This window comes from Empidonax traillii, unplaced genomic scaffold (assembly GCF_003031625.1).
Source record: "Empidonax traillii isolate 1590-97213 ecotype Southwest subspecies unplaced genomic scaffold, ASM303162v1 scaffold322:size1131127, whole genome shotgun sequence".
In the NCBI taxonomy this organism is placed as follows: domain Eukaryota; kingdom Metazoa; phylum Chordata; class Aves; order Passeriformes; family Tyrannidae; genus Empidonax; species Empidonax traillii.
Window position 1 is genome coordinate 560,614 of NW_020955515.1, and position 26,357 is coordinate 586,970.

The window sequence follows — 26,357 nt, forward strand, 5'->3', positions numbered from 1 at the left end:
CCTGGTCCCGTTCCCGTTCCCCCGATCCCGGTTCCCGATCCCCCGGTGCCGCCCAGCGCCCTCTTCACAGCCCCGAGTCGCCCCTGCCCCGCAGCAGCAAGAACGAGAGAACCCACGTGGACATCAAAATAGTTTTATACAGATTATTGATCTCAGTATAACAGGTAAAAAACAGGCGGCGGCCGAGGGCAGAGCCGGGCCCGGCCCCGCGCCGCCCCCTCCCCTCCCGCTGCCAGGAATCGGCGATTCAAGTCCCTTTTAAAATTACATTTGAAGGCACAAGTGCACGGAGCGACAGCGGGGACCGGCTCCTCGGCACGGGAGGACACACGGACGGACGGACAGACGGAGCGAGGGCTCGGGGCAGCCGCTCCTGCCTTCCCAAAACTGCTCGGGAACGGTCCCAGCGCTTGCGAAGTTCTGAGCACAGAGCCGGGGCCAGAGCCAGGCACCTCCACCTGGTCCTGCTGCGTAGGAAAAGTCTCACACGTTTGCAAAACATCTCAAATCCACTCGCCTTAAATATACACGCCTACTCCAAGCTAACTGCGAAATGCACTCTGAGGGAAAGGGCCAGGACTTATTGCTAGAGGGACAAAGCACGGCCAGCTCTGCCCGTTACCTGCTGCCAGAGCAAACGAAGCCCAAAGAGAACCCTAAGAGCCATTTGCAAACTCGACTTCAAATAAAACCTACTCTGTCTCTTGTTAAAGGAGGAACAGTTCAGAGATGAGGCAGGATTAATGCTGTTGTCCTGCAGCCTGGTACACATGGAAAAGGGACACAGGACTAAAACCAATCCCCTGCTCAGCAGGATGAGCTGGGAACAGGCAGAGACATTCATGGTTCCTGCAGAACGAACAGGGCAGGGGGGACAGGAGCGTGGGGAATGCTCAGCCTCGTCTCCCTGTTCCCAGCACAGCACCTCAGCCACACCTCTTCATGTTTCTTGCAGTAGAATTCCCTGTGGAACAGGGAAGAAGGTACACTGGTGACTGAGGGTTCTCTCTGTGCCCCCAGATAGCTGCACAGAACCAGATGAGATGATGAGAACGACAGCACAGCCACGTAGTTCCGGCAGGGCATCACCACAGGCAGGGGTGAGGAACAGCCTCTTCCCCAGGTGACACAGCCCAACAGCCTCAAAAGGGGAACACAGTGTGCTGCTCCCCCAGAGCAGACCAGGTCAGAGCCCTGCAGAGCACACCCCATGACATATTTGGGTGCAAACATCCCCCCCATGGACATCACGTGAGGGTTTCTCTAGTGGACATCCCCAAGCTGCTGGAGGACAGAGCAGCTCAGGGCAAACTAGAGGCCTAAGGCTCCTGCACCCCAGAGATCAGGTCAGTGGGGCAAGAATTTAAAAAAGAAAACGAGCAGCAAGAAAATAAGTGCCTATTCTAACCCCAGCCTTTTGCCCAGAAAGCATAGGAACATCAGAGATGCACAAAGGCTTTAGAAATCAAGCATTTCAGCCATTCTTCCCTTCTGGACATCCCTTCTATTCCCCACAAATCCCACATGTCTTGGAGATGTGCGCTGCAGGTCCTCTTTCCAACCTCCTGCCAAGTGCTACACAACAGAATTTGGCTGCTTTTCCCTCCTCCTTCAGCACAAATTCAGCCCTTCCTCACACCTTGCCCCCCAGACCCAGAGCAGCCTCAGCTGCAGCCACACACACAGGTGGAGCTCCTGCTCTGCACTTCAGGGACGCTGCAGGAGCAGAACAGAACCAAACCAGCAGCTAATCTGCTGCCTGCCATCACCAGAGCTTGGTGACTGAAAATGGTATTATGTGGAAACTGACAAATGGTGCAGTTTTTCTTCCAAATTTAGTGCTAAAGTTGGGCCATGGATACTCCCACGACCTCTCCCTGCTGCTCCAGTACAAAGCAGTGGTATTCAGATTTCACTGTTTCCTCCTGAACAGTGGTGGATTTGAGCAAAGCTGATCAGGTGGAGCGGTAACTGATTGCTTTTCTACAATCAGTGAATCCATTCCCTTAGAACCACCTTCAGCTGCTCTTGCAGACACTGAGCTGTTGTAATATTAACATGAGACCTCCCCCAAAGCCAAGCCTATTACACAAACAAAACACAACCAGGGGTGATGGGGATAAAGTTTCTTTCTTCCCCAGAAGTCAGGAACAGCCCCGTGGCAGAGCTGGCAGGCAATGGAACTCTGTCAGAGTTCACTGAGGCTCTGACTTTCTCCAGCTCACATCAAGAATGATGTCATGTCCTCCAGCTTTCAGGGTGCCAAGCCACTCCCTGAAAATAATGACACATTAGAGGAGCTCCACAACCACTGCAGATCACAGCAGGCCACAGAATCCCATGGTGGGAAAAGCTCCAAGGGAACAGCTGAAAATCAAAGGCTTTTTTCTTTTTTGGGGGGGGCTTTTTCCAAGGGCTGCCCTGCAGAACGTGGAGTCGTGAAGGATCTGGCTTCCCCCCAAGCACAGAGTGGAAAATATGAAATCAAAACAGGTAGAGAAACCTTTTTGGAGTGTTGTAGCCACGACTCCAGGCAGGTAGGTCTTGGGGCACTTCCCCACCATCTATTCCCTGTGCTGAGATGCTGGGGAAGTGCTAAAACCTCTGCTGGCCACCCTGTCAAGTTGCCTCTCAAACCACTTCATGTGAACCTCCAGATCTTGACCCAAAAATGTCACAAAACCATGTCCTTATGCCAGAAACAGCCTCCAGCACCCACTGATTTGCACATACATAGGGACAGAGCAAACAGAGGGAAGCTGGGAGCTGCCACCTGCCCCTCTGGAGGACACCTGAAGCTGATGTCTCAAAACTGAACCACAGGGACCGCCCCCCACCACCGGCTCTGGTCCGTGGCAACCTCCTTCCTGCCCGGGAGGTGTCAGTGTTTGCTGGAGTACAGTGTTTCTTCTTCAGTGTCTGTTTCATCCTGGAATTCGTGGCTCAGGAGGGACTTCTTGGAGCCGGTGGACATCATGCGGATTTCGTCCTCGTAGTCGTCGTGGTGCTGCCGGAGGCGGTGGAAGCCGTCCTTGTGTCTGTTGGACTTGATGGAGCAGACACACCAGATGATGCAGGCAGTGAGGACCAGAGCAGACATACTTGCACCTGCCAGAGAGAGGACATGATTGTTAATGCCATGTTCCCTCACCACAGAGACTCCCAGGCTTGATCCCTCTTCCCTCCTACGGTCACAGCTGCTTTTCCTCACCTCACTGTGACCCTGCTCCTTCCTCCTAGGCCATGGAAGATGGGAGAGCTGCTCCCAGAACAGAACAGCACTCACTTTATTTTCTGTGCCTGCAGTCTAGGAGAGCATCACCGAGCTCCTCTGCAGACCACTGAGTCTAAACTCTCACCCCCCCCAGCAGCTTCCACCTTGATAACATAAAACAATCTCTTAATGCTCACTTGGTGCCACACCACCCAAAGAAACCTTGGGGAAGCAACCAGATCTCCCAGCTCCATGCACCAATTCTCCCCATTCCAGGCATCTCAAAGTACATTGTGGACCCCCCAAATCCCTGCAACACACTCTACTTCCCTCCCTCCTCCTGCTAGCCCAGCATCACCAGACCCATTGGACCAGTTTGCATGGAAAAGTGTGTTTTCAAAAGGGAAAGCTGGAGATGGCTTAAGTCTGAAGGCTGCTTTCCCAGATCAGCAGAGGGTCACGGTCAGCACGAACTGGTACAGAAAGCAAAGCTCAAAGCTTTGATAAAAAGTGTCACTTTACCTGCAACAGTTATAACCAGCTCCCTCGGCAGTCCAAAAATCCTGTTTTCGGTGTCAAATATTATGAAGACAGAGCTGGGTGCATCATCACGTACAAAGATCTGCACAAAGACACGAGAGATTAGATCACCTCAGAGTTTTCACCTGTACTGGGTGTCCAGACAAGAGAGACACTTGTCATCCACCCAGTCCTGCCCCAGCCAGCAAAGACAAGTGCAATGGAAAGAGAAGCCACTGCTCAAACAACCCCGCTGTGCTGGCAAGTTGTTCTCCATCCATTGCATCAAGGCAGAAAACAGCTCCTGATGGCACATAATCAGCAGCTAAACAGGGAAGTCTGTGTGTGCAGGGAGTGGGGGAAGATCCCTGACATGGACATTCACGCACCTTGACGTGTTTCTGCTGGTACCCGTTGGCTATGGCATCGATGCTGTGAAAACCTGGAGCCAGGAGCACGTGGAAATAGCCCCCTTCTTTAGTATAGACCCTCAAACCTTCATTCAGAACAATGGTAGCTTTAGAAATCGGCTTGCCACTCTTGTCTTGGACAATCCCGTGCACTCCCTTATGAACCTGAAACGAAGCATTTCAGACACTTCACCTTCAGGTCCAAGCGTACGGTGCCTTTGGAAATGAAATAGGATCTGACCTCCCCCCCAAAATACAGCCCCCTCCCCAGCCCTGACCCCCACAATAAATAAAACTGCAAGGCAACACAGCACAGATGTTTAACTCTCGTGTCAACATGTCCTGGTCACTTGCTGCCTCTGTTCAACCCACTCCTCATACAGCCTAAGTTACGACTGTCTGTAATTACACAGCACCAACAAAACCACAAAGACTCTCCATGCTGTTCTTTTCCTCTCCCCCTCCCCACTACCTTCACTCCTTGCCAGAATTTCCTCCCACAGACCACAGCTCACCTCCACAAGCATGCTAAGGAGAGATTTCCTGTGGTCTGCCCACAGGCCAGGAAGCTGTCCAGCGCTCGGGAAGTAGCAGCAGCTGGTGTAAACAGTGATCTCAGGACAATGACCAAATGTCACGCTGAAATCCTGCAAAAAACATCACCGCAGTTACAAAAAAAAAAAAAAAAAGAGGTATTAAAAAATGTAAGAGGTATTGCAAAATGCAGCCAAAGGCAGGGAAGTTTTGCCCAGATATCAGAAAAAATAGGGTTTTTATTGGTTGTTTAGCAGACACGGAAAGCCTCGTGCCATGCAGCAGTACCTTCATGCTTCCTAAATGACTGTGCCATTCAGAGCCACGGATCACACCACCAGGAATATTCTCATCTGTGAGAGCAAGAACACAGCTGTCAGACAGAGCTGCTCCGGCAGAGTCTGCCACAAGCTGACAGGGGGTTAAAAGATTCAACCAAACATACCTGACTTATTTGGACAGCCTGGCTGGCCCAAGTGCATCACTGGGTGGTTGTTTGCATACAGAGATGCCAAATGCTTTAGTGTTTCTTTGTTCTCCACTACAACGAGAAAAGTGAGGCTTTGAGAGTGCAACTCCCATTACCTGGAGGGGCAGATTCCCGTTCTAACCCCACAGTCCTGTACTAAACAGTGACACACATTGTTCCAGGGGCATTCCTGATTTCCTCTGACACCGAGGGGCTGTATTAAAAGCAGACTTTGCATTGACTTTGGCAGAGGAAAGGTTGAAATACTGTTGTAGGAACAGAAGTTGTAGGTGTTCTGATCCTTAGCTGAACCCTGAGAGGTTTCATAGCTTTACTTACAGACTGTCAACTCCATATACAAAGGGCTGAAAACAAAGGAGGCTACAGAACACCAGCAGCTCAAACAGCTCTGACACCACGGGGTCAACACGAACTTGTGGAGAGACAGCCCCAGGGTAACTGTGCACTCTGTCATACCTGACTGGGTTGGCTTATCATATGGGTAGGTGACAAGAAGGGATCCTCCATCCAGGGCAACAGAGAGGCTGAAATCTTGCTTCAGGATCAAGTTCTCCATGATGGCTTTGGTCTCAGGCTCTCGTGTCCCCAAGTACCGGGTGTAGTTGCCTGTAAATCAGAACAGCAAATAGAACCAGTTTCCTCAGCTGTTTGAGAGGCCAGAAGGACATCCTTTATGTCTTAATTTAAGTCTGCTGCACGTATTAAAAAGTATCTGTTAGATCTCAGCAGATGCACCTGACTGATCAAGTAAAGCACCCAGTCCTCACTACCCACAGGGGGAATTCATCTGCAAAGCTAAGCAGATGTGAAGCATCACTACTTCCCCAGGCTACTCAGTTTTGTGTTGCAGAGGGTGTTTCATGTTTGTCTGCTCACAACAAACAATGTCACAGAATGGACATTTTGTGAAGAAAGCATTTGGGATGATCCCAGCCCAACTTGGGCAGAGAACACTTCCTCCTCAGGAAGAGCGGGCATAGCACTGATACAGTGCTATGGCTACAGTTACATGGAAACCAGAAAAGCACCAAAAAAAGGAGACTGTTTCTGGGGAGCACAAACAGAGAGCATTTTTTTGAGAGATGAAAGAAATCAATGAAGAGTAAAAAATATATCAGGTGTTATCTGACCTCGGGACTATTCCTAAAGAACTCTGCTTCATCTCTTGCACATAAAGAGACTGCAAATTCCTGTCTGTAAGGGGGATTCAAGCTGTGGAAGCTTGCCAGCAGTTGTGCTGCCTGGACTCCAGGGCAGGAGTGCTGCCCTCTTTAGAGGCAGATCCTCTATCTGAACAACTCCACCCAGCTCCAGAGCAGGAGACTCCTGCAGCAGGGACACTACACATCACTGCTCTGCTCTGCTTTACTTGTAAAGTCCGTGTCCAGATCTCTGCCATGAGCGTTAGTCCGGCCTATGCTGGACGTGCAGCCCCTCTCCTGGGCGACCTCGCGTCCGTCCGGGTTCAGGGAAGGCACAATCACAATCCGTGTCCGGTCAATCAGCTGAGCAAGAGCAGAAACAGTGCACAAGGTGCAATTAGTAGGGTTCATCCTCTGGACAGCTCATTTCCCCAGAGCTCATCCTAGGAACTGCAGTTTGAGGCTCCCATTCCCTCCACGGATCGCACACCTCCCTCTTACACACAGGATCACCGCGAGCCCCAGGCCGGTGTCAGCAAGACGAGTCCCTCCCAGTGGGCACTGCCACCTCAGGAAGGCTCAAGGTGATCCCTTGCAGTGGTCCCTCACCTTTGTAACAGCAGCGTTCTTCTTGTAGTTCATGCAAAGGAATTCTGCCAGGGTCAGGAGCAGCTCTGTCCCCACAGGAGCGTTGCCGTGAATACCGGCAACAAAGCGGATCTTGGGCTCCTCGGGCTCAGACTGGTTGGGCTTGTTGGAGATTTCAAGGGACCAGATCTGACGGAACTCGACACTCTGACCCAAACTGCCAAGAGAAGAGAAACGTGCGTGTCAGCTCAGGAACTGAGCTGCAACTCCAGCCTGACCTCACGGAGAAATCCCACAGTGGAAAGGAACCCCACTGAGGAGGCTGCAAAGGCAAGCAAAACACAACCACATCACGAGGGCAGATTTGCAGCAGCACTGAATAGAATTCACCAGGAACATCAGTTTGAACAGCAGCATCTGTGTAAGAGTGTATCCAGGACACCCAGTGCTCCCTACATCTCCATATAGCCCATGAGAGCAGGATAAGCGTGGAACTGTTGGATGTCTCTGTGCTGCCAATGGTGGTTGTTGTTTTGGGTTTGTTTGTGTTTTTTTTTTTTTTTTCTTCAGAGCAGGATACACCTGGACATCAAACTAATTTATCAACTACCCAGTGTGGAAGACAAAAGGGGCCTGTTCCCAGTAATGCAGGAGCTGTTGCTACAGTCATGCCATTAAGATGGCAAATTGAATGCAGGGAAAGCAGGGAACAGACTCAGGGCTGATGCAACTGCAGGGACAATAGAGGCTACAGATCAGCAAAGCAGCCTTGGCACCAGTGGGGACAGCACATGAGCACATTGTGCCTGGTGGCAACAAGCAAATGAGGTCCTGGGACAAAGGGATTTGTGCTCTCTAAAGCTGACAGAGGGTAAGGTTACAAAGGAAAGCAGAGGATGGCAGCAGCTGGTCTCCTGCAGGAGGGCAGAGACCTTGGCTCAGGGCAAGCTCACTCAAACGTGTCTCACACTACTGAAATAAAATCTGGAGGCAGACAATGAAAAAAGGCCATCTGAGATCTGTAAGTCAAACCAGATCATTTTTGATGGGGGCTCTTTAGCAGGGTGGATGTCAGAAAGGATTTAGAAAAGAAATGGAGAGCATGGAACAGAGGCATTTGCAGAAGCCTGAGATATCAATGCTGGGAATATCGCCAGTCCCAGGCACACCTGGGGAACCAAGAGCACTCCAGGTTTAAGTCAATAAAATGATGTCTCAGGAAAAAGCACACAGACATAGTGCCCTGCCACCATGTCCTTACACATGGGGCTCCCTCCATCTCAGGGAGCACAGGGAAGGGGAGGGATGAGCTCCCCATCTGTGTTCACAGCTCACAATTTCACAACATCCCTACCTCAGGCTGCTGCTCAGGGAGGAGCTGAGCACTGCTGCTTTGTTCTCACCTGGTGAGATTTGTGATGTGTGGGTAGTTCAGGTAGAGGCCTCGGAGGAACTCGGAGAGGTCCTTGTACGGGCGGTACCGGTACGGAGCCACATCCCGGGAGGAGGTGAGCAGGAGCCTCTCCAGACCATTCTCAGCAGACAGATCTTTGATCAGGGTCTCAAACTCCTTCTCGTTGGGGTTGCTTGTGTCTGGGGTGTTCAAGACCAGCACCTTTCCCTCCTCCATTTTGCTGTCTGTCCGTGACAGAGTGAAGTTGACCTGCACCCCACCTTTGCTGCCAACTTCCACCATCTTAGTGACTGGATCATACCTGCCCAGGGAGAAGATGATACAAGGAAACATCAGGCATTTGAGACCTCAGACAACAGGCCATCCCTTCCTTACCACATTTTCACGTGGGACTGCTATTGCTCCCCAGCCTTGAGTGAGAAGGGTAGAAACGAGGAGCAAGAACAGTTCAAAAGGGAATGGGAATGGCAGGACAGGGAACAGCTCAGGGCCCAACATGGCGCTGAGCTGCTTTTGGCTCAGGTGTTGCAGGGTTACGTGGCAGACTGGCAAGACAGCAAGTCAGGCTGCTTTAACACAGAGTTTTGGCAGCAGTTGAAGTGATGAAGTCATTCCTGTGGGCAGCTGCCTGGAAGAGAATTTCCCCTAAGGACACTGAGTTATCCACTCCTTCACCAGATCACCTCCAAACAAGGGAAGATTGGGACTGCACACCAGAGCCAGGTGAGCAGTCTCTGACATCAGGGTAGCCTCACACTGCTCTCTCTCTGCACTGCCCATTCCTACATCTGCTGTGGGCAGAGGGGCTGGGATACTCCAGACGGGGCAGTCAGTCCCGCAGCTGCTCGTGCCGTGGCTCGCTCACCCTCGGGCGGACGCTGTGATTTTGTAAGTCCCCGGGACCAGGAGGCGCCAGTAGTCTCCGTCCTTGTAGGTGGTCACGGGGTGGTTGATGTCGGCCACGCTGATGGTGGCGTTGAGAATGCCCCTCTTGTCCACAGCATCCAGCACAAAGCCCCAGACGCCGAGGTGAACCTGCGCACAGACCCGAGCCCTGCTGAGACACGGCCCTCGCCGACACCCGCGCCCCACCACCTCCCACCCGGGACTTCCAGCGTTCCCAGAGGAGCAGGATGTTCCAAAAGGGTTCAGGTTAGACTGGCCAGTAGCTGGAGTGGCCAAAGATCACCTGCTGAGTACAATGAGCAATTGTTTGGCTGTGGGTGCCAGCACGGCACTCGCTGCTCCACACCTTTGTTTGCACACCCCAGGTGTGCAGCAGCCCCGGCTCAGGTAGGAACAGCACGTAAGGACCACTCCTGCCTAGGGAAACCCAAGGTAGTGGTACATAAAAAGCCCACACCTGCATCACCTGGCTGCTATTTCCATGCAGATTTTCGGTATGTTGAGAAGGAGGGGACAAAAGGAGTTGTGACAGGTTCTGATGGGGATGATTTCTGTGGAGCAGGTACCTGGCCTGGCCAGGAAGCAGCACTTGCTTCGGCCCATAGATCAGCTTTTTTGTTGTGGTATGTCTAAAACAAACCCCAGAAGCAGCTCACGTGACTGCCTGAGGTCCAAGTGTCCCACCTGTTTCATGAACTGCAGCAGTGATCGGCGGTTCTGGGCCCAGTACTTGGGCAGCTCCTCAGCTTTTGGGTATTTCACACAGCCCAGCTCAATGGTCACTTCAAAGCAGTTTGTATGCAAGTAATTCCAGTCCTGCATCCCACCTACAACAGGAATGCAAAAAGAATTTTGACAAGGTCTTCTGAAGTATCACAGTTAAAACAAAATATCAGACAGCAGAGAAAGATGAAGTACAAACTTGAAGGGAGAAGGCTTTTACACAGGGCAGGATTCAAGCTTCAAAGAGATGCCAAAAGAGCAGACAAATAACCTTCCTTCTTGTAAATACCTTTCATGCTAATAAAGTGCTGTAAAATTTTATGAAACCATTCTGCTAATAGCCAGGAAAACTACACTATAAATTCCTTCCCCCAGGAATAACTTTATCTGGGTACATTATTGAAGAGGTTATAAAAGAAGCCTGAGTCCCATTAATCTGGGCTGACCAGTGCAGAGCTCCTGAATGATTAGACTAAATTATTTAAGCTGCACATGCATTAACTTGGGAGACACACAGTGCAGGAGATTTAAGGGGTACTTTACCTGGAACATTGTACCACTGAGCCCCATTAGTGATGCCGTGTGGGAAGTACTCAGTGGGGTACATATCCTTACAAGGGCTTCCCTGGTACATCTTCGCATTTTCCTATAAAACAAGATGCAACATGTGAAGCTGAGTCTGCACTCCACAGCCACTGGCACTTCTGCTCTACCATGAGTCACATGCTTGGTGTTACCAAACAGAGGTTCACGCAGAGGTGTGTTTGTGTGGCTGCAGCACCAACTGCACCCACACCCAAACACAACCCAGAGATATCCCTGCCCTCCTCCCAGCCAGTTAACAGCATTTTCCAACACCCTTCAGTGTGTTGTTCCCTGAGCCTGCACAGAGCTCTGTCTCCTCCCTCAGTGCCTGCAGATGGAGTGTGCTGGACATCACTCGTGGAACAGGGGTCTCCTGGGGGACCCTTCTGCTGTGCCTGCAACACCAGGCACCCACAGTACCTGTGCCCACCTTTACCAGCTGCTCAGGAGGTTCCCTGGAGCTCACCCAGCAGGATGAGCCCATGATCCTGTTCGAGCCTTACCTTGGAGTAGGCAAGTGCCAACTTCTGGAACACAGCATCGTCTGGGGATTTACTGTAGATGGCTATTCCTTGCTCATCGTCATCAAAGGGGTAATTAACCACCAGAGAACCTGCAGGCAAAACAAGCTTTGGCTCATAGTTGGGTGCTTTCCCAGTCATCCCTCAGCATAGTTAGGGAAATTATTCCCCAGCGAGTGCCAAGTCTTCTGTTTCTCAGGACTTGGCATCAAACAAAGCATTAAGCCCAGTGGATAGAAAAGACAACAGAAGCACAGGAAGAGATAACACCAAAGGTGAACCAAAGCCTCGACACATCACAGCTTTGGCTCCTACACGAAGGAGGGCTGAGCACAACCACATAATAATTGCTTTCACAGGGAAGTGAAAGCAAGGGGAGGAATTTCCTACAGCATGCATGATGCTTTTGACCCAAATGATGCAGTTTTTCAGCCTTCTGGAGTTTGTTGCTGAAGGTTTCCCTAAGGAAGCTGTACTAATAGCACCATGAAACCCCAGACACCACCGCTGCTGGACACCTGCCAGCCCCCTCATCCCCACACACGGTACTTCTGCACTACAAACAAAACATGCTGGCACAAAGCAGCCACCTGCAAATTACCACAGCTACAAGCCAGCAGACAAACTGTCCAGGGAATAAGCTGTAATACACAGAGACTTCATTTAGATTATTCCAAAAAAGATAATTAAATTACAGCAAATTTCATAGTTCCGCCATGCGATTCAAGGCAGGGATTGCATTCACTTTGTAAACACTGTGAAGCCTTTAACAGCCACAGCTCTGCATCCCATTCCCAGACCAGCTGCTGAGCAAGCGCTGACAAGAGTCCATCTCCATCTGCCATGATCTGCCATGATCGTTCCCATCTGCTCCCTTCAGAGAAGTGGTTGGGATCTTCCCAGCAGCCTCTTTAACTCTCTCCAAACACGTTTGGGGACATGGTTTTTCACCCTATGTTTCTACCTTCTCCTCCATCTCGCAGCAGGAGAGCTCCTCGGTGCACACCTAGAACACTGTGGAGATATCCCTGCACACTCCCACCCATCCCACAAACCCCAGCCCAGAGGAAGGAGCTCGGATTGCTCGTGGTACCTCCGTGCAGGTTTGCCGACAGCACAAACGGGTAAGACTTCAACCAGGCCATGACAGCAAGAGTTTCTGGCTGTGGAGGGTCTGTCACGTGGACAAACTGATCTGGAAAGTTCCGGTTCAGGTCGTAGTTGTTGCTGTTGTTTCTGCCAACGGTACCTCCTTTGTCTCCTGAAAATTAAACACCGGTTGAAGCTCGTGCCCAGTGAAGCTCCCACTTTGGCACAGAGGCTTCACCGAGAGAGGGGCACCCACACTCCCCTTCAGGAATGCCTGGGGGCCCTTCCAGTGGGTGTCTGCTCAGGCTCTCAGTGCCACTGAGACCTCAGCCAGCGGAGGGGCACCGAACCATGAACAATCTGTGCAGCCGGATGTCGCGACCGCAGAAACCTCAGAGCTCCCCTCCTCAAACCAGCCGGGCAAGTTCTTTGTCAGACCCGAGCAGAGCTCTGCTTCCAGCAGGTGATTCTGGACGCACTTTGTTCTGCCAATCTGCAAGGGCCACGTAGTTTTAAGACTTCCCCGAAGGATGTTTTTGCCAATTTCAGCCTCATGATAAAAGTCTGTGTTATCCATGGACAAGCGCTCTGCAGACAGCCTGGCTCCCACAGCACATTTACTGAGAGAATGGACCAAAGCACAGCAAGGCAAGAGCTGTGTCAAAGAAATGTCTTTTTTTTTAAATAAGCCCTGGATTAGACACAAACCATATGGGAACCCAAAGAGGGGCAACATATAGCTCTGCTGAAGCTTAAGAGCTCTCTCCAACAGCTTCCAGCATCCATCAAGCACCCACATCCTGCAGTCCGTGTCCACCCACTGATCACTTCCCCAAGTCCCTTCCCAGCCTCCCTGTGCAGAGAGCACATCTGCTCCAGCACGGCTCCCAGATTTCCCAGAGGTACCATGAACCCAAAAGGCTTATTCTCAGAGCTAGAAACCCCACAGACGTTTCAGCACAGACAGCAATACCTTCCTGGGATCTCTCATAGCCATCAGGGTTCATAGACGGCATGATGTGGATCCGTGTGCTCTGGACCAACTCAGTCACTTCAGGATCTGTGCCAAAGTTCTTGCAGAGGTATTCGATGAGGTTCAGGAGAAGCTCTCGCCCCACAACCTCATTCCCGTGCATGTTCCCGATGTACTTGAACTCTGGTTCACCTGCAGACATCGGTGACATCAAAGAGACAATTACAGCCACCACTTGGAGATACCTCACCACCATGAGCATTGCTCTTGCAGGTTTTGCTGCAAGGTATTTAACTAAAAATCTACCCTCTGCTCCCACATCACCAAAAAGAACAATGTCTCAGGGAAGCCCCTTGCTCCTTCTGTCCCCAGGGCTTCATGACCAGCACAAATGTCCCCAGCAATGCTCCCCACACAAGTGCCACCCACTGCACTTGCACTTCTTACAAAGGATATGCAAGGAGCAGCTCAGTCTCTACTGAGGCAGGTGCCAGCTCTACACTCCTTTCTGCTCTGCCCACAGTCTCCCGCTGCAAGGGGTCTGTCACTTGCTAAGAAGGATTTCCCACATCACCTGCTTCGTGGATGCCGGGGTTGTCAGAGATCTCCATCACGTAGAGCTCCCGCAGCTCCACGGACTTGCCGACAGAGTAGAGGCGGGTTATGTTGGGATACTCGTTGGCGTAACGCCGCAGGAAGATCTCCATGTCCGAGAAGTGATGGTGGCGGAAGTCCACGGGCTGGATGGGTTCATGGAGAGAGGTTGGATTTGGGGCTTCTGTCGGCACAGGGGTGGGGGTGACGGTAGTGGCAGGAGCCGGCGCTGTCGCGAACTGGGTGACATTAAGAGCTGGTGGCATCACAGTTGGCTGCAAGGAAAAGTTCACTTCTGTTGCGTCTCCCTCCTTCACCTCGACGTTCTCTTTGGTCACTGGGGTGTAACTGTGAAAAAAACAACTGGCTTCAGCAAGGAGGCTCTGCAAACGGAGGGAAAACAAATTCCTGCAGTCCCTCCACCACACCAGCCCAAACACCCTGGGATATTAATGACCTTGTGAAAGATTCACCAGGAACAGCTGATGGGACATATCCCACTACCACTGAACCCAGCTCTGCTGCTGTCCTTGATGCATCAGAGACGAGTTCCTGTTTACAGGCTCAGCAGGGAAGAAGCCCCAGGTGTATCACAGAACAAGCCAAGAGGCAAGTGACACATTCACACCCAGGCTTGGGACAACACCAACTCCTACTGGGGTGACCCCACTCCGCTTTCTCCCTTTGCACAAAAGTAAGATGCAGTTTGATACAAGCAGTCAAACAAAGGTGACAAAAATTCTGTGTATTCAACAGCACCCCACTGCAACAGGGCACAGGGTGAGCAAACACAGCTGCAGCTCTGAGCTGGAGGCCTTTACAGCCAAGCCTCTTAAACACGTAAGGTGCTGGGGGGGAGGAAAACAAGTGAAGGAAGAGGAGCAGTTGGCAGTGTGGACACAGGCTGCCACAGAGACATTACCCCACGGCAACTGCAGTCACATTGTAGGTCCCAGGCACGAGCAGCCGGTGGTAATCCCCAAATTTGCCCGCTGTGATGTTGTGAGCGATACCGGCAACAGCGATGGTCGCGTTGTCCAGGCCAGCTCCAGTGACTGCATCCTTGACAAAGCCTTTCACACCAATGTGAACCTGAGGAAAACAATGCAAGGGCCTGGCTGAAGACAGACAACATCAGGGGAACCGTGTCCTCGGTCCCTCTAACACTGCACCCCATGAGGTCCCTCTCGCCAGAGCTCTGTTATTGTGGAGGCTGTGGGAGCTGTGGCAGAACCACAGAGATACACAGCAGCTTTGTAGCCACCCACCTCCACACAACAGCTGCTGCAGCTGTGCTACCTCACACAGCAAACAAAGTCACAAGAGCACCCGAGCACGCTGCTCCCAGCCTGTCACAGGCACACGGGTTTCCCAGGCTGCCGCCCCCACACCCAGCCCAGCCCACACTTACCTTCTCAATGAAAGCAAGGAGAGACTCCCTGTTGTTCTCCCACTCCTTCTGAAGCTCAGAGGTTGGAGGATATTTGCAGCAGGACAGCTCCAGTGTGATCTCAAAGCAGCTGGCCCACACGTAGTTGTAATCCTGCATCCCACCTGAGAAAGGGAGGCACAGACATGGCCCAGGGGCAATGCACACACATCCCACCCCAGGATGCACCTTGTCCTTCAGCCCCCCTCAGCACCTCCCCAGGATGCTGCCCCAGCTCCAGAGGGAGCAACCTAAGGACACAAATCAGGTCAGATTATCATGACAGCCAGGGAAGACTGAGCTCCACTTCTCCCAGTAACGAGCACACTGGGCCACTCAAATCAGCCACCGACAGCTCAAAGTTCCTTTGGTCTCACTGCTCCATCAGCTGAACTTGGCAACACAGCACTTGGAAATTCATATGGGTTCATTTTACATTTCCAGACACAGCAAACCCAGTACAGCAGGGCAGGCACACCGGACTCGGAACATTCCCACTGCCATCACTGTGCATTCCAAAATACCTTCACGTTTGTGAGGTCTGCCTGTGGGAGAAGTTACTTCTCCCAAAATGAGCTTGAGGTCTCTGATACAAAAGAACACAATGGACTATCAGCCTGGGAGGTGGCCACTCGAATCTGCATGCTGAAATCACTTTCAAGGGCCACAAAATTGTTCTCCCAAAAGTCTCTTTGCAAAACTCCAGACAAGGCGAGAGCAATGCTTCCCCTTCTCTAACTCCTCAGGTGCAATTTTCCTCCAAATCCTTATTAGAAGATCTGCATTTACTTGATATTTAGTGCAGCCCTGGCAGAAAGTCTGTCAAGGTCTGACATAGTGAGAGTGTGCAGTGAACTGCAGCAAGTTCCCTTCAGGAAACTCTCTTCTCAGTTTAGGAGGGCAGTGATGCCTCCCTCATTGCCGAGGCCTCCTGCAACCCCACAGCAGCCAGGTCCTGCAAGGGGAGTACAGGACAGATTTATGCACCTGAGAAAGGCTGAGAAACTTGTTCTTGGCCAACACAGCACTTGGAAATTCATGATCTGGAGCCCAGACCTGAGCATGCTGCTGGAGATTGCAAGTGTTCAGCCCTTTAAACATTTACGGGAGCTTTCAGTAGTAAAAAGGACATTCCAAAACCACCACAAGTCCGTGAAACAGGTTTCAGAGTCAGCCTGACAAATCCCACCACATGACTGTAGCCAGACGTCATGACCACATGAGAGGATTGTTCCCACCACCCACTCAGGCAGTTGGGTCAGTAGGAAAGACACACCACACTACGTTTTAGGCGTGCTGGTGATGTCTTCTGGGTTACACAACCTTATCCAGTTACATCCCAGTCAGAATGGAGTGTCAGACTGCAACCACCGAGCCCAGAGAGCTCCACACCCCAGTGGAACAGCTCCCAGTGCCAGCTGGACACAGGGGCCCAGGCAATGGGCCTCTTCTGCATGAGCTGAGGAAGTCAAAGTGGCTCTCAGAAGCCCGCCCATCTCTCAGGGAACAGCTCTGCATTTTCCCCACAGGAGGCAGATGCAAAGTCCAGGAGAAGGAAAGCAGAAGGCCTGTGGCAGGTGTCCTGCAGAACCCCAGCAGGCTCTGTACTCCCACCCTCTGCCTGGCCCACTGAAGTGCTACGTTAGTGCTGGGCCAACAAACTTCACCTGCTCTGTCTGAGCAGTTTCCTGATCATTCCCAAGCCAGGGGAGGGACCCTCCGTGGTGCTGGTCAGCTAAGTGCCCAGAATGGATCCTTATCCCAGTGCAAACGCACTGCCTGGCACTGGCAGAGCCTGTGTTAATGCACAGCCAACAACAGCCACCAGCAGCACTGTGCCAAGCAAGGGAGGCTTTACAGCAAAGGTGGTGGCTCAAAAAGTCAGGGACCACTGCTCTGAATTCAACAGCCCCACTGCAGTCCAGCAAAGCAGGGAGGAACTGAGAGCCTAAAGTAGGATTTAGAACAGACCCCTGGGAGGATGTGCAGGATGGTACCACAACAAAGATGTCCCAGTTCCTCTCAGCTCTCCTGGGAGTCTGCTGCTAGGGGAACGCAGGGCTTTTATTGTAACAAATTAAATGTCACTGGCAGCCAGAAGGAGAGCTCTGCCGCTCGTGCATGGGCTGACGGCAAAACAGGAAAGGGACTCTTCTGTCCAGCACGAGGGGCCAGAAAGTGTTTGAGGGTTTTATAACTCTCCAGCTCAGTTCAAAGGGTTAGAGAAACAAGGCCTGTGAATCTGATCCCCCCTCAGCTCTGCTCAGCTCCCCTTACCAGGCTCAGAACAGCAAAGCACAGCGGGCTCCTCTCTCGCCAGTAAACACCACGCGAGTGAAACAATTTGCCAGCCCATAACCATCTGCTCATAGCAGGATGCTAATGCATTTGAAAACATCCATACGTAAACCAGAGCCATTATGAAACATATTTAGCGCTTCATCTGCCATTCAAGCAAATTTAGGACAGATGCTCACCCATAATAGAGCAGCAACGGACTAAATTAGAGCTTGCTACATCAATTTTGGTAAAACTGCTTCTTGGAGAAAGTAGTCCACTGCATTCTTGAAAATTTGGATTGTATCCATTGCACATATTTGGCCTTCACATGGCTCTGTTGCAGAGCAGGACAGCTATTTTTACAGCACGTGGAACTACGTATTTTCCCCATGTACCATCTGCACAACCTCTCCTGGCTCTGCAGAGATCTGGAGGGGTAAAGAGAGACCTGTGCTCAGCCAGGAGTAGAGCAGAAAAAACACCCTTGAAGCAGAGAACTGTCAGACTAGAGGACAGTGCTTCTACTCTGTTTGAGTAACAGCTGGGATAACCTGAGGGATTTATTTCCGCATTTTTAACCACAGGGTGTCTTTTAGCAAAGACACTGCAAGAAGTTGGGTTTTTTTTAACACTACAAAAAGTTCCAGCCTCCCCATGAAGCACTATAGCCATGTCGTCAGTGAGGAAAGAAAAGGGAAAATGAGCAGCTTAGTGTCACAGCAAGTCGGTCCCTGGCTAGCAGCAGGTCACAAACATGCTCAGAACAAACCTCTCTCCTGCTGTATTCCTCTCCCTGAGCATCAGAACTGTGCTTCAGGCAGGGATCCCAGACCTCCTGCAGCACAAGCACTGCAGAGCTCACAGTGACGGGCAGGGCTGCCTCTGCTCCCTGCCAAGCTCAAACCAGGGGAATGCAGCTCTCCAGAGTCAAGCCTGGCGATCCAGATACCATAAATACTCCACGTGCCAAGAGAAGCCTTCCAGGCCAGCCAAGAAGGACTCTATTTTCAAACTGCACCATGCAGAAAACTAATTCCAGCTCTCACTGGAGCTGACATCAGGAGATAAGAGACCTGCAGCGAAGTTAAAGCAGAGAAGCAGGTCGTGTCTGCTCTGCAGAGAGAGCAGATGGCACCAAGCAAGCTGGAGATGTGATTCAATATGTGGCATAAGTTGCTGACTCTGTGGATAAAACCAATCATCTCACAGCGGGAGATCAGGGGAGCACCAGGAGCAGCACCAAAGAGGCAGAGGAATGTTCTGGTCTATTAGTCTGCAATCATTAAAGCTCAGAGGAGGTGAGGTCTGAGCCTCCAACCGAAGAAGCTGCATCACAGCCCAGAGCAGCAAAGCCCTACAGCCTTCTCTCTAAGAAAAGGGCAGAGTCTTCCCAAGAGCTGCACCAGCACAGCACTGCCCAGCAGCTCATGACAGACATGAAAGGAGGCATCTGACCCTCAAACCATCAAGCCAGTGCTTTTCTCAAGAAGAAAAAGAATTTCAGTAAGAATTTTATGAAAAAAAAAAAAAAAAAAAGCACAGAAAATTGGGCACAGCTCAGAAAGACACGGCTGAGAGCTCCTACCAGAGCTCACTCTGGGTGCTCCGTGCTGTGCCCAGGAAACCGAGGCCACCACAGCAATGCCAGGAGCACTCCCTGCTGTCAGCACTCATTCTAACTGCTCTGAGTTTGATGCCACCAAAAGCTGTTTGTTTGGAAGCTCAGGGTGGTTGGTAACCACAGACAAAGCAACCTAGTCAGCTACTCAAGTAACCTAAATCCACTTCCAACCTGAGACGTGCCTTGAGATCAGAAACATCTCTAACACTTGGGCATCAAAGAACCAAACTAGCAAGAAAATAACTTTTAGGAAGGGACCACACGTAACAACAAACTTTCCAAGGCTGCCCACAAAATACACTGCTGAACTTCATGTTGAATTCAGTTTCTGAACTGGGCTCTTAAAAAAAAGGGGCAAACCACATCCTGCCCACAGATAAGACTAGAGAGGTTTCTTAGCTGCTTTCTATACCCCAGTCCATGGGGGTAAATGCATGCATTTACTTGATCTGAACCAGCCACTTGGTAGTTAAAACCCTTAAAGGTTAAAAAGGAAGGAAGAGAAAGAGCATGCACACCAGAGATAGCCTCTTAAGAAGCACCCCAGTCACAGCCACGCTTATCTACAGCAGCTGGAATGCAGGAGCCAAATTCAGCTGTTTGGCAGGGATCCATCTTTCTCTGTGCACACTTGACCTTAGCAATTACTCCCATGGTTTGTACTTGCCACCTCGATTTGACACACATAAGAGGTTGTTTGCAAACTCCAGTCAGAGTTAATGGGGACTGGCACCAGCACAGCCCTGAACTGGTAACTCCAGGACAATGAATCCCGTGGCAGTTTGCTCTCCAGCATGTTTGATTGCACATGATAAAATGTGGCAGGAAAATTTCCACCTGTTGAGACACCATGTTCTCGTTTCTTTGTTTTTCCTGGCTTTAGTTCACTTGGAGCCTGCAGGAGCCTCTCCTGGCACAACCTGGTCTGGAGGCCGTGAGCACATGCCCTGCACTGTTCAGTGAACCACATGCTCTGGTTATCCATCTCTAGAGCTCAGCCCAGGAAGCTCCTGCAGGGGACTGGGATTTCCCCATCCTCATTTCATTGCACATTTAAATTCTGGAATCACTGGGAAAGGCCTCCTGCTCCAAGAACGAGCCTCCACAGTCCTTGGCACAGAGCTGAGCAACCCAGATGACTCAAAACAGCCCCTGTGGTGGTTTTGCTCCTTCTGTCACACCACTCACAACTGACTGCCCTTTGCCTGCTCTCCATCCACCACTAAAAATAAATGTTAAAACCTACAAACCCAAAGGGACACAATAAATTAACACAAGACCAAGTTACACGTGCCCTGGCCTGTGGTATCAGTCAGTTCACCCACACTCTCCCCCGAGTTACACTTTACATGAACTCCTGGGCTGGGGAGCTGCTCCAAGGGCTGCTGGCACCCTCCACAGGGGCATCTCTAACAGCAGTGAGATGTAAATTACTGCTTAGGGAGAGAGACCACACAGATGCCCAGTGGATCCTGTCTGCAGCCTCAGCAATGTTCCACTCAGCTCGTGTCGTGTCCTCCCTGTAATCTCAGCCCGTGAGTTGCCCACAGCCACCAACGCTGAGCCCGAGGCTGTGACTTGTCACAGTGAAAAGGGTTTATTTCTGCAGATGCTGGAGGCTGTTGGACACAAAATAAACCACAGTGCTGGCAGCACGGAGCAAAGTGGTCTGACAGTTCACACCTTCCCATTTCTTGTGAAACAAAAGTAGGTGAAAGCTCTGCTCGCTGCCAGGGCAAAGGCAGCCTGAAAGGTTCACACACCAGCCACCAGTGCCACAGCCTCTAACCAGCTGCCTCACATCGAAGCTGGAGGATGAACTCAACCCTGCAGCAAAAAATACCGCTCTCTGGGGGCACAGAAACACAAGTCCAAAGCTCTGGAATCGCTTTCCCTTCAGAGCACACCCATCCCACTGCATCACGAGGGCAGAAGAGCTCAGAGCTGCATTACCAAACCTCCCGCCCGAGGTGCTTGCCGGTAACAAAAGCCACCAGAACAGGCAGCACAGATCATCCAGGATATCCTGTTCCCTCGTAAGCCAAGTCACCAGATTACACAAACCTTCCTCCTGCTGGACTTCTCACGGCAGCAGAGTGAACCTTGAGCCAGCAAACACCAGGGCTGGTGTGCTCGGCAGGGTGGAGGGAAGGAGACAGGTGGTAGGGAAAGAGATCAAACCGCATCTTATTTGAACGCGACATCTTATCTGGTCAGTGAAATCCTGGGGGATGATTCAGCCACTGCTAAAAATCAAGACTTCCTCTTCCAGCACAGAGCTGGTGTGTTCAGGCCCACTGATGGATCCCTCTCCCTCCCTCCCAAGCAAGCTGGATGCAGGGTTAGCACAGGCTTCTGCTCCACAGCCCTTGCTTCAGAAAGAGTCGTATTAGAAGTCGTTAAGCTGTAAGCTCTGACAGATAAACAGCACTGGATGCCACTGCTTCCTCAGCACTCCTGCCATCATCCCTCAGCCCCAGCATGAGGAAAATCAGAGCAGACAGAGCCCAGCAGAGCAACACAACCTCTTGGGATCCTTTCTGCAAGGTTTTTGTTGTTTCCTCACCACAGTAGTTCCTGCCCTGTCTGGTGAGGCTCATGTACAACATCCACCAGGGGGGCACAGCAATGGGGTAACTTCTTCTAATGACACAGCCAAGATTTCTCTTCAACCCTCAAGCCCACAGAGCCTCTTCCATGAGAGCCTCTCATCATATAAACTATTATTTAAATTCCATTTTCAACAAAACCAAACACACACACAGCAGCCCAGCCACCTCCACACAGGCAGAGCGGTGGCAGCAGCAGGATTTTCTCCTACTCAGATCCCTTCCCATTGACTCAGATTCCCTAAGGGAATGGAGAGCACCTTGGTTAGCTCAGATCATCTATCTAACTTTTACATAGCCTCACAGCAGACTATTCTATAATCACAAAATCACAAGCTGTGAGGTTAAAAAACCTCACAGTACACTGGCATTGGTTTAATACCATTAAAAATCATTTCTTCTTTCCTGTATCAAAATTTAGTAACCCCTGAGAGACTTAAGGAAGAATTAATTTGGCAAATGAAGTTTCCCATATGCAGGATAACTCTCCACCAGCTAACAGGGTCAGGAAGAATCCTCCGGTTTGCTGTGATCTCTTCCCTACAAACATCTCTGTGGTAATCACCACTGGGTACCAGTTCTTAGAAACTGTTTCTAGAAGATCCTAGAAGTGTCAGGTGAGCCAGCAGAGCCAGCTGAGCTTACCTTCCACGTCGTACCACTGGGCACCGTTCGTGATCCCATCCTGGAAGGTCTCTCCCTCCTCACCAGGGCAGTTGGGTTTGCCAGTTCTCATTATGGGGTGATGAGATGCATAAGCTTTTGCCAAATATTTGAAGACTTCATCATCAGCTGATTTACTGTAGACTCCTGTGGGCTTGTGTGTGGGAGAGTCATCGTAGGGATAGCTTGCCACCACGGAGCCACCATGGAGATTGCCAGAGAGCAGAAACCTGGGGTTGGGAAGAAGGAGAGTCATACTGGAACAATTTCAACAGGAAGCTGGCTACAGCCACCCAACCAGTTATTCTGCTGCTTTCCCACCCAAACTGAGCCCTCAGGAGCCTCCAAGCTCTGTTTGGGATCAACGAGGCAAAATGCACTCACTGGATGAGGTGCCCAGCAGTAAGTCAGGCACTTTGGAAGTGGAAGTGATTGGACCCTGCTCCATCAGCCCCGTGCAGGGAGAACACCTGCGGAGCTGCAGCTACACCAAGGTTATGTGAACAGACAGGCACTTGTTCAACACCCAGTGAGCTACTGCTGGACATGACACACCATTCTAGGAGACTCCAGCCTCCAGCACAGCCAGCAGGATTGTCAGAGGGTCTGAACAGCGTCCAAGTGGGAGCACTGTGGAGAAATCTACAGATTTTCTGCAATAATCAACTCTCAGGACTGGCTGATCGGCTCCCCTAACTGACATCTGGCATTACTGGAGATGGAACAAGTCTCTTGCTGCAGCCTAAGACCCAGCCCTCAAACTTTGTGCCAGACAAGCAGTGCCCTGCACACGAACCGATGTACACGGCTCTTCGTCAAGTTCTGAGCAACTCCTGGCAGGTACAGCAGAACCAACTCACACAAATAAAATCTGGATGTGAGACAGAGCTGCTAAAATCCCAACTCAAACAACACAGGCTCACAGGCAGCACAAGCACTTCAATCCCAAAGGTAATTGTCCCTGCTCTTCTTCTTCCCACCAAACCCAGCGCTGAGGGAAAAAGAGCTCTCCTGTGCACTCAGTCAAACGGGATTTGGTTTCCAAGGAGAGGTAACGTGACCGATACCTTTACTTTGCTTAAAATAGTCCCCGTGAATTGCATTACACCCACTATCTCCATTTTTAATCAAACAGTTCTGTTTACCCATTCATTTTTCTATCAGCAGTTATGTTAGTCTAACAATCACACCAGTATCAACTGGTGCTGCCAGGCAGAGGGATGCACAAAGCACCGCATTCTTCCTGTTTCACCCCGGCTGACAGCAAATCCCACCTCAAATACTCACAGGAAAAAATAAAATAAAAGGCTCAAGGTGTTTTCAAAACTGTATCAAGAATGCACATGAGTTTCCCTAGTAACTCATTTTGAGATGAACCAAATCACAGGGAAAGTGCTGCACCAGAGGTTTCCCAAAGGATCCTTTGGACAAGCAACTCTGGTGAAGTTCATGAAATTTCTCTGGAGCAGCATCCCCACGGACACTGCCATCCATCAAGTTTTAATAAAGATACTGAATAAATCCACCAAAATTTAATAGAGTTCAAGCAAATTTTGTTCCCTAAAGCTGAGGAAACGCACAATGCTGAACGTTGTATCTGTTGGTTGGAGTCAACCAACAGCACATTGTGGCCATCAGCCACCTCCTCTCCAGCTCTCTCTCTATCCCTGTTTTGGGAAGAGGGCCATAGTTTGTTTAAGTGTGTTGCCTGTATCCAATCCCACTTTGCCTTCCTGCTTTCTCCGCACAACTTCCCACGGTCGGTTGCACTGACCTTTGTGGTTTGGACCTTCCACAGCTCTCCAAAAGTAGAACACAGGGCAAACGAAGAGCCAGTGCCCACCTCGGCCACTGAGCTTTCCAGGGCTCCCCCAGACCCTCAAACCAGGGCTGGGCTTCAAAAGTGCCATTTCCTCTCCCGGGCTGCCCCACTCCAGGCACAGCAGCTTCCCACTGCTCCCCTCCTCAGAAGGGGAGAGCCAAACAGCTCAGCCCTGTGTGCTTCCCCAGGACAGACAGGGAAGAGGACTGTGAGAGCAGGGCCTGCATTTGGAAACGCTGCTGCACAGAGAATTATTGCTAAATCCAGGGAATTTTCCATGAAACACAGAGATGGGGGGAAGAAGCCCAGATCAACGCAGTTCTGTCAGCATGGTCGCACACAGACCAGCTGCTCACCTAACCCCGGACACTTCCAGCATCCCACAGTTCATGCTGAAAGCACTGTCAGCCCCAAGAGCACGACACACCAAGAGGCTCATGAGGGAAGTTTCCAGCCACAATCTCGGGGAGGTGGGACACGCGCAGATGGACAGGGAGCCCGGGAACACCTGGGCGTGTGCAGGGCACAGGCTGTGCCCTGCGGGGCTGGTGCGGCTCCCTGGCAGGTGCACAGAAACTGGGGCCACCAAATGCTCTCCCCGGGGCCAGCCCACCGCAGGATGGTCCCGGCTACGGTGAAAGGCCCACGCGGGGAGGCAGGCTAGGGAAAAACAGGTGGAGAAGGAGCTTTTCCTTCCCCCCCAGGCCCTCCTGGGAAGCACTGGGAAGGGATGGAAACCGGCTGACACCTCCGGGGAAGCGGAGCCGAGGTGCGGGGCGTCGGACGGGGGGAGGAAGGGGGGACCGCGCTGCACTCACTTGTTGCGGCTCATCCAGTCGATGAGCGCTTTCACCTCGGGCACGGGCTCCAGGTCGGGCTCGGCGGCGCCGAACTGGTCGGGGAAGCTGCGGTTGAGGTCGCGGCCTCGGCTGTTCTCCCGCCCGCCCTCCCCGCCGCCGCCGCCGTCGCCGCAGTCGCCCTCGCGGGCGCGCTCGAAGCCGTCGGGGTTGAGGCTGGGCAGCAGGTACAGGTCGGTGGTGTTGAGCAGGCGGACGATGCGCGCGTCGCCGCCGGCCCAGCCCCGCACCAGCTCCCCCGCCAGGCGCAGCAGCAGCGGCCGCGCCAGCGGCTCGTCCCCGTGCATGTTCCCCACCAGCTTCACCTGCGGCCGCCCGGGCAGGGCCGCGCCGCCCGCCGGCTCGTCGGGCCGCTCGGGGCCCAGCCCGGCCGTGAGCCGCAGCACCCACAGCGGCCGCTTCTCCACCGACTGCCCGATGCTGAAGAGCCGCGCCAGGCCCGGCGGGGCCGCGTCCGCCAGCGCCCGCAGCGCCTCGCCCAGCTCGGCCGAGTGCAGGTAGCGCAGCGCCTCGCCGGGCGACGCCGCCGCAGCCGCCTCCGCTTTCTTGATGTGGCGGGCGCGGGCCGGGCTCGGCGGCAGCAGCAGCAGCAGCAGCAGCGGGAGCACCGCGCAGAGGAGCGGCAGCAGCCGCGGCATCGCCCGGCCGAACCCCCGCGCCGCGCTCGCCACGGCCATGGCCCCGCGCGCGCCCCGGTCCCGCCGCGCCGCTCCGGGACCCGCCGGGGGGGCGGGGCAGTGCCGGGAGGGGGCGGGACCTGCCGGCGCGCCCGCCAATCAGTGGCGGGGGAGGGGGAGGAGCCGCCCGGGAGAGGCGCTGAGGGACCAATGAGGGGCGGCGGGAGCACCGCGTCACTGCAGGGGGTGGGTGGCATCGAGCCCTGCGGCGCCCCCTGGCGGCCGCGCCGGTGCCCCCGGGCCCGGCCCCGCTGCGGGGCTGAACCGGAGCGGGAGCGAGAGGGGGGCTCGTTCGCGGTCCCGGTCCCCGGAGAGGTGTTTCCGTCTCCATACTTGGCTCTCCGCGTTCATTATTTGCCCTCCCTTAAGACCCCGCGGAGCCGCTGCACGGTGCGGCTGAGGTGAATAATAATCGAGGAGTTGTGCACAGAAGGACAAACAGCAGCACCCTGACCTCCTCTCCAGAGGATAAAGTCTGAACGCAAACCAGAGCCTGGGGTGGAAGGACGGGGTGGGCTTTGCCTGGGCACGGTGTCAGGCTGCAGGTCGGAGGGCACAAAGTGCCGCTTTTGGGGCCTCTGTCTGCCTGGCGGGAAGTGCATGTGAGCAGCCCTGGCCACACTGCCTGCTCGGATCACACCTCTGGGGCTTGGACACATTTTAACATGATGTTTGCATGGTGTGTGGCTGTGCTGCC

The 26,357-nt window shown here is 52.5% G+C and overlaps 1 protein-coding gene across 1 annotated transcript; it reads right to left on the reverse strand.

The window, feature by feature from the left end:
• Positions 1-2,111: 2,111 nt before the first annotated feature.
• On the reverse strand, positions 2,112-25,676 carry CPD (carboxypeptidase D). The gene is made up of 21 exons (XM_027891468.1): positions 24,945-25,676; positions 22,287-22,534; positions 15,114-15,256; positions 14,625-14,794; positions 13,683-14,050; positions 13,109-13,300; positions 12,140-12,307; positions 11,029-11,138; positions 10,484-10,586; positions 9,902-10,044; positions 9,177-9,346; positions 8,301-8,612; positions 6,919-7,114; positions 6,537-6,672; positions 5,624-5,773; positions 5,123-5,218; positions 4,966-5,030; positions 4,659-4,790; positions 4,123-4,308; positions 3,737-3,836; positions 2,112-3,108 (listed from the first exon to the last, which is right to left on the reverse strand). Exons 1-21 carry the CDS (start codon positions 25,658-25,660, stop codon positions 2,882-2,884), a joined length of 4,131 nt encoding a protein of 1,376 aa, XP_027747269.1. The 5' UTR covers positions 25,661-25,676; the 3' UTR covers positions 2,112-2,881.
• Between the last annotated feature and the right edge of the window lie 681 nt (positions 25,677-26,357).

Bases quoted from the DNA above. Each gene is read 5' to 3' on its own strand.
- CPD (XM_027891468.1), bottom strand. From the start codon at position 25,660: ATGGCCGTGGCGAGCGCGGCGCGGGGGTTCGGCCGGGCGATGCCGCGG. The intron at 10,587-11,028 runs GTAAGGCTCGAA...CTTGTTTTATAG, and splicing joins TGGCACTTGCCTACTCCAAG to GAAAATGCGAAGATGTACCA. The intron at 9,347-9,901 runs GTGGGACACTTG...GTCTGTGCGCAG, and splicing joins TGCTGCAGTTCATGAAACAG to GTTCACCTCGGCGTCTGGGG.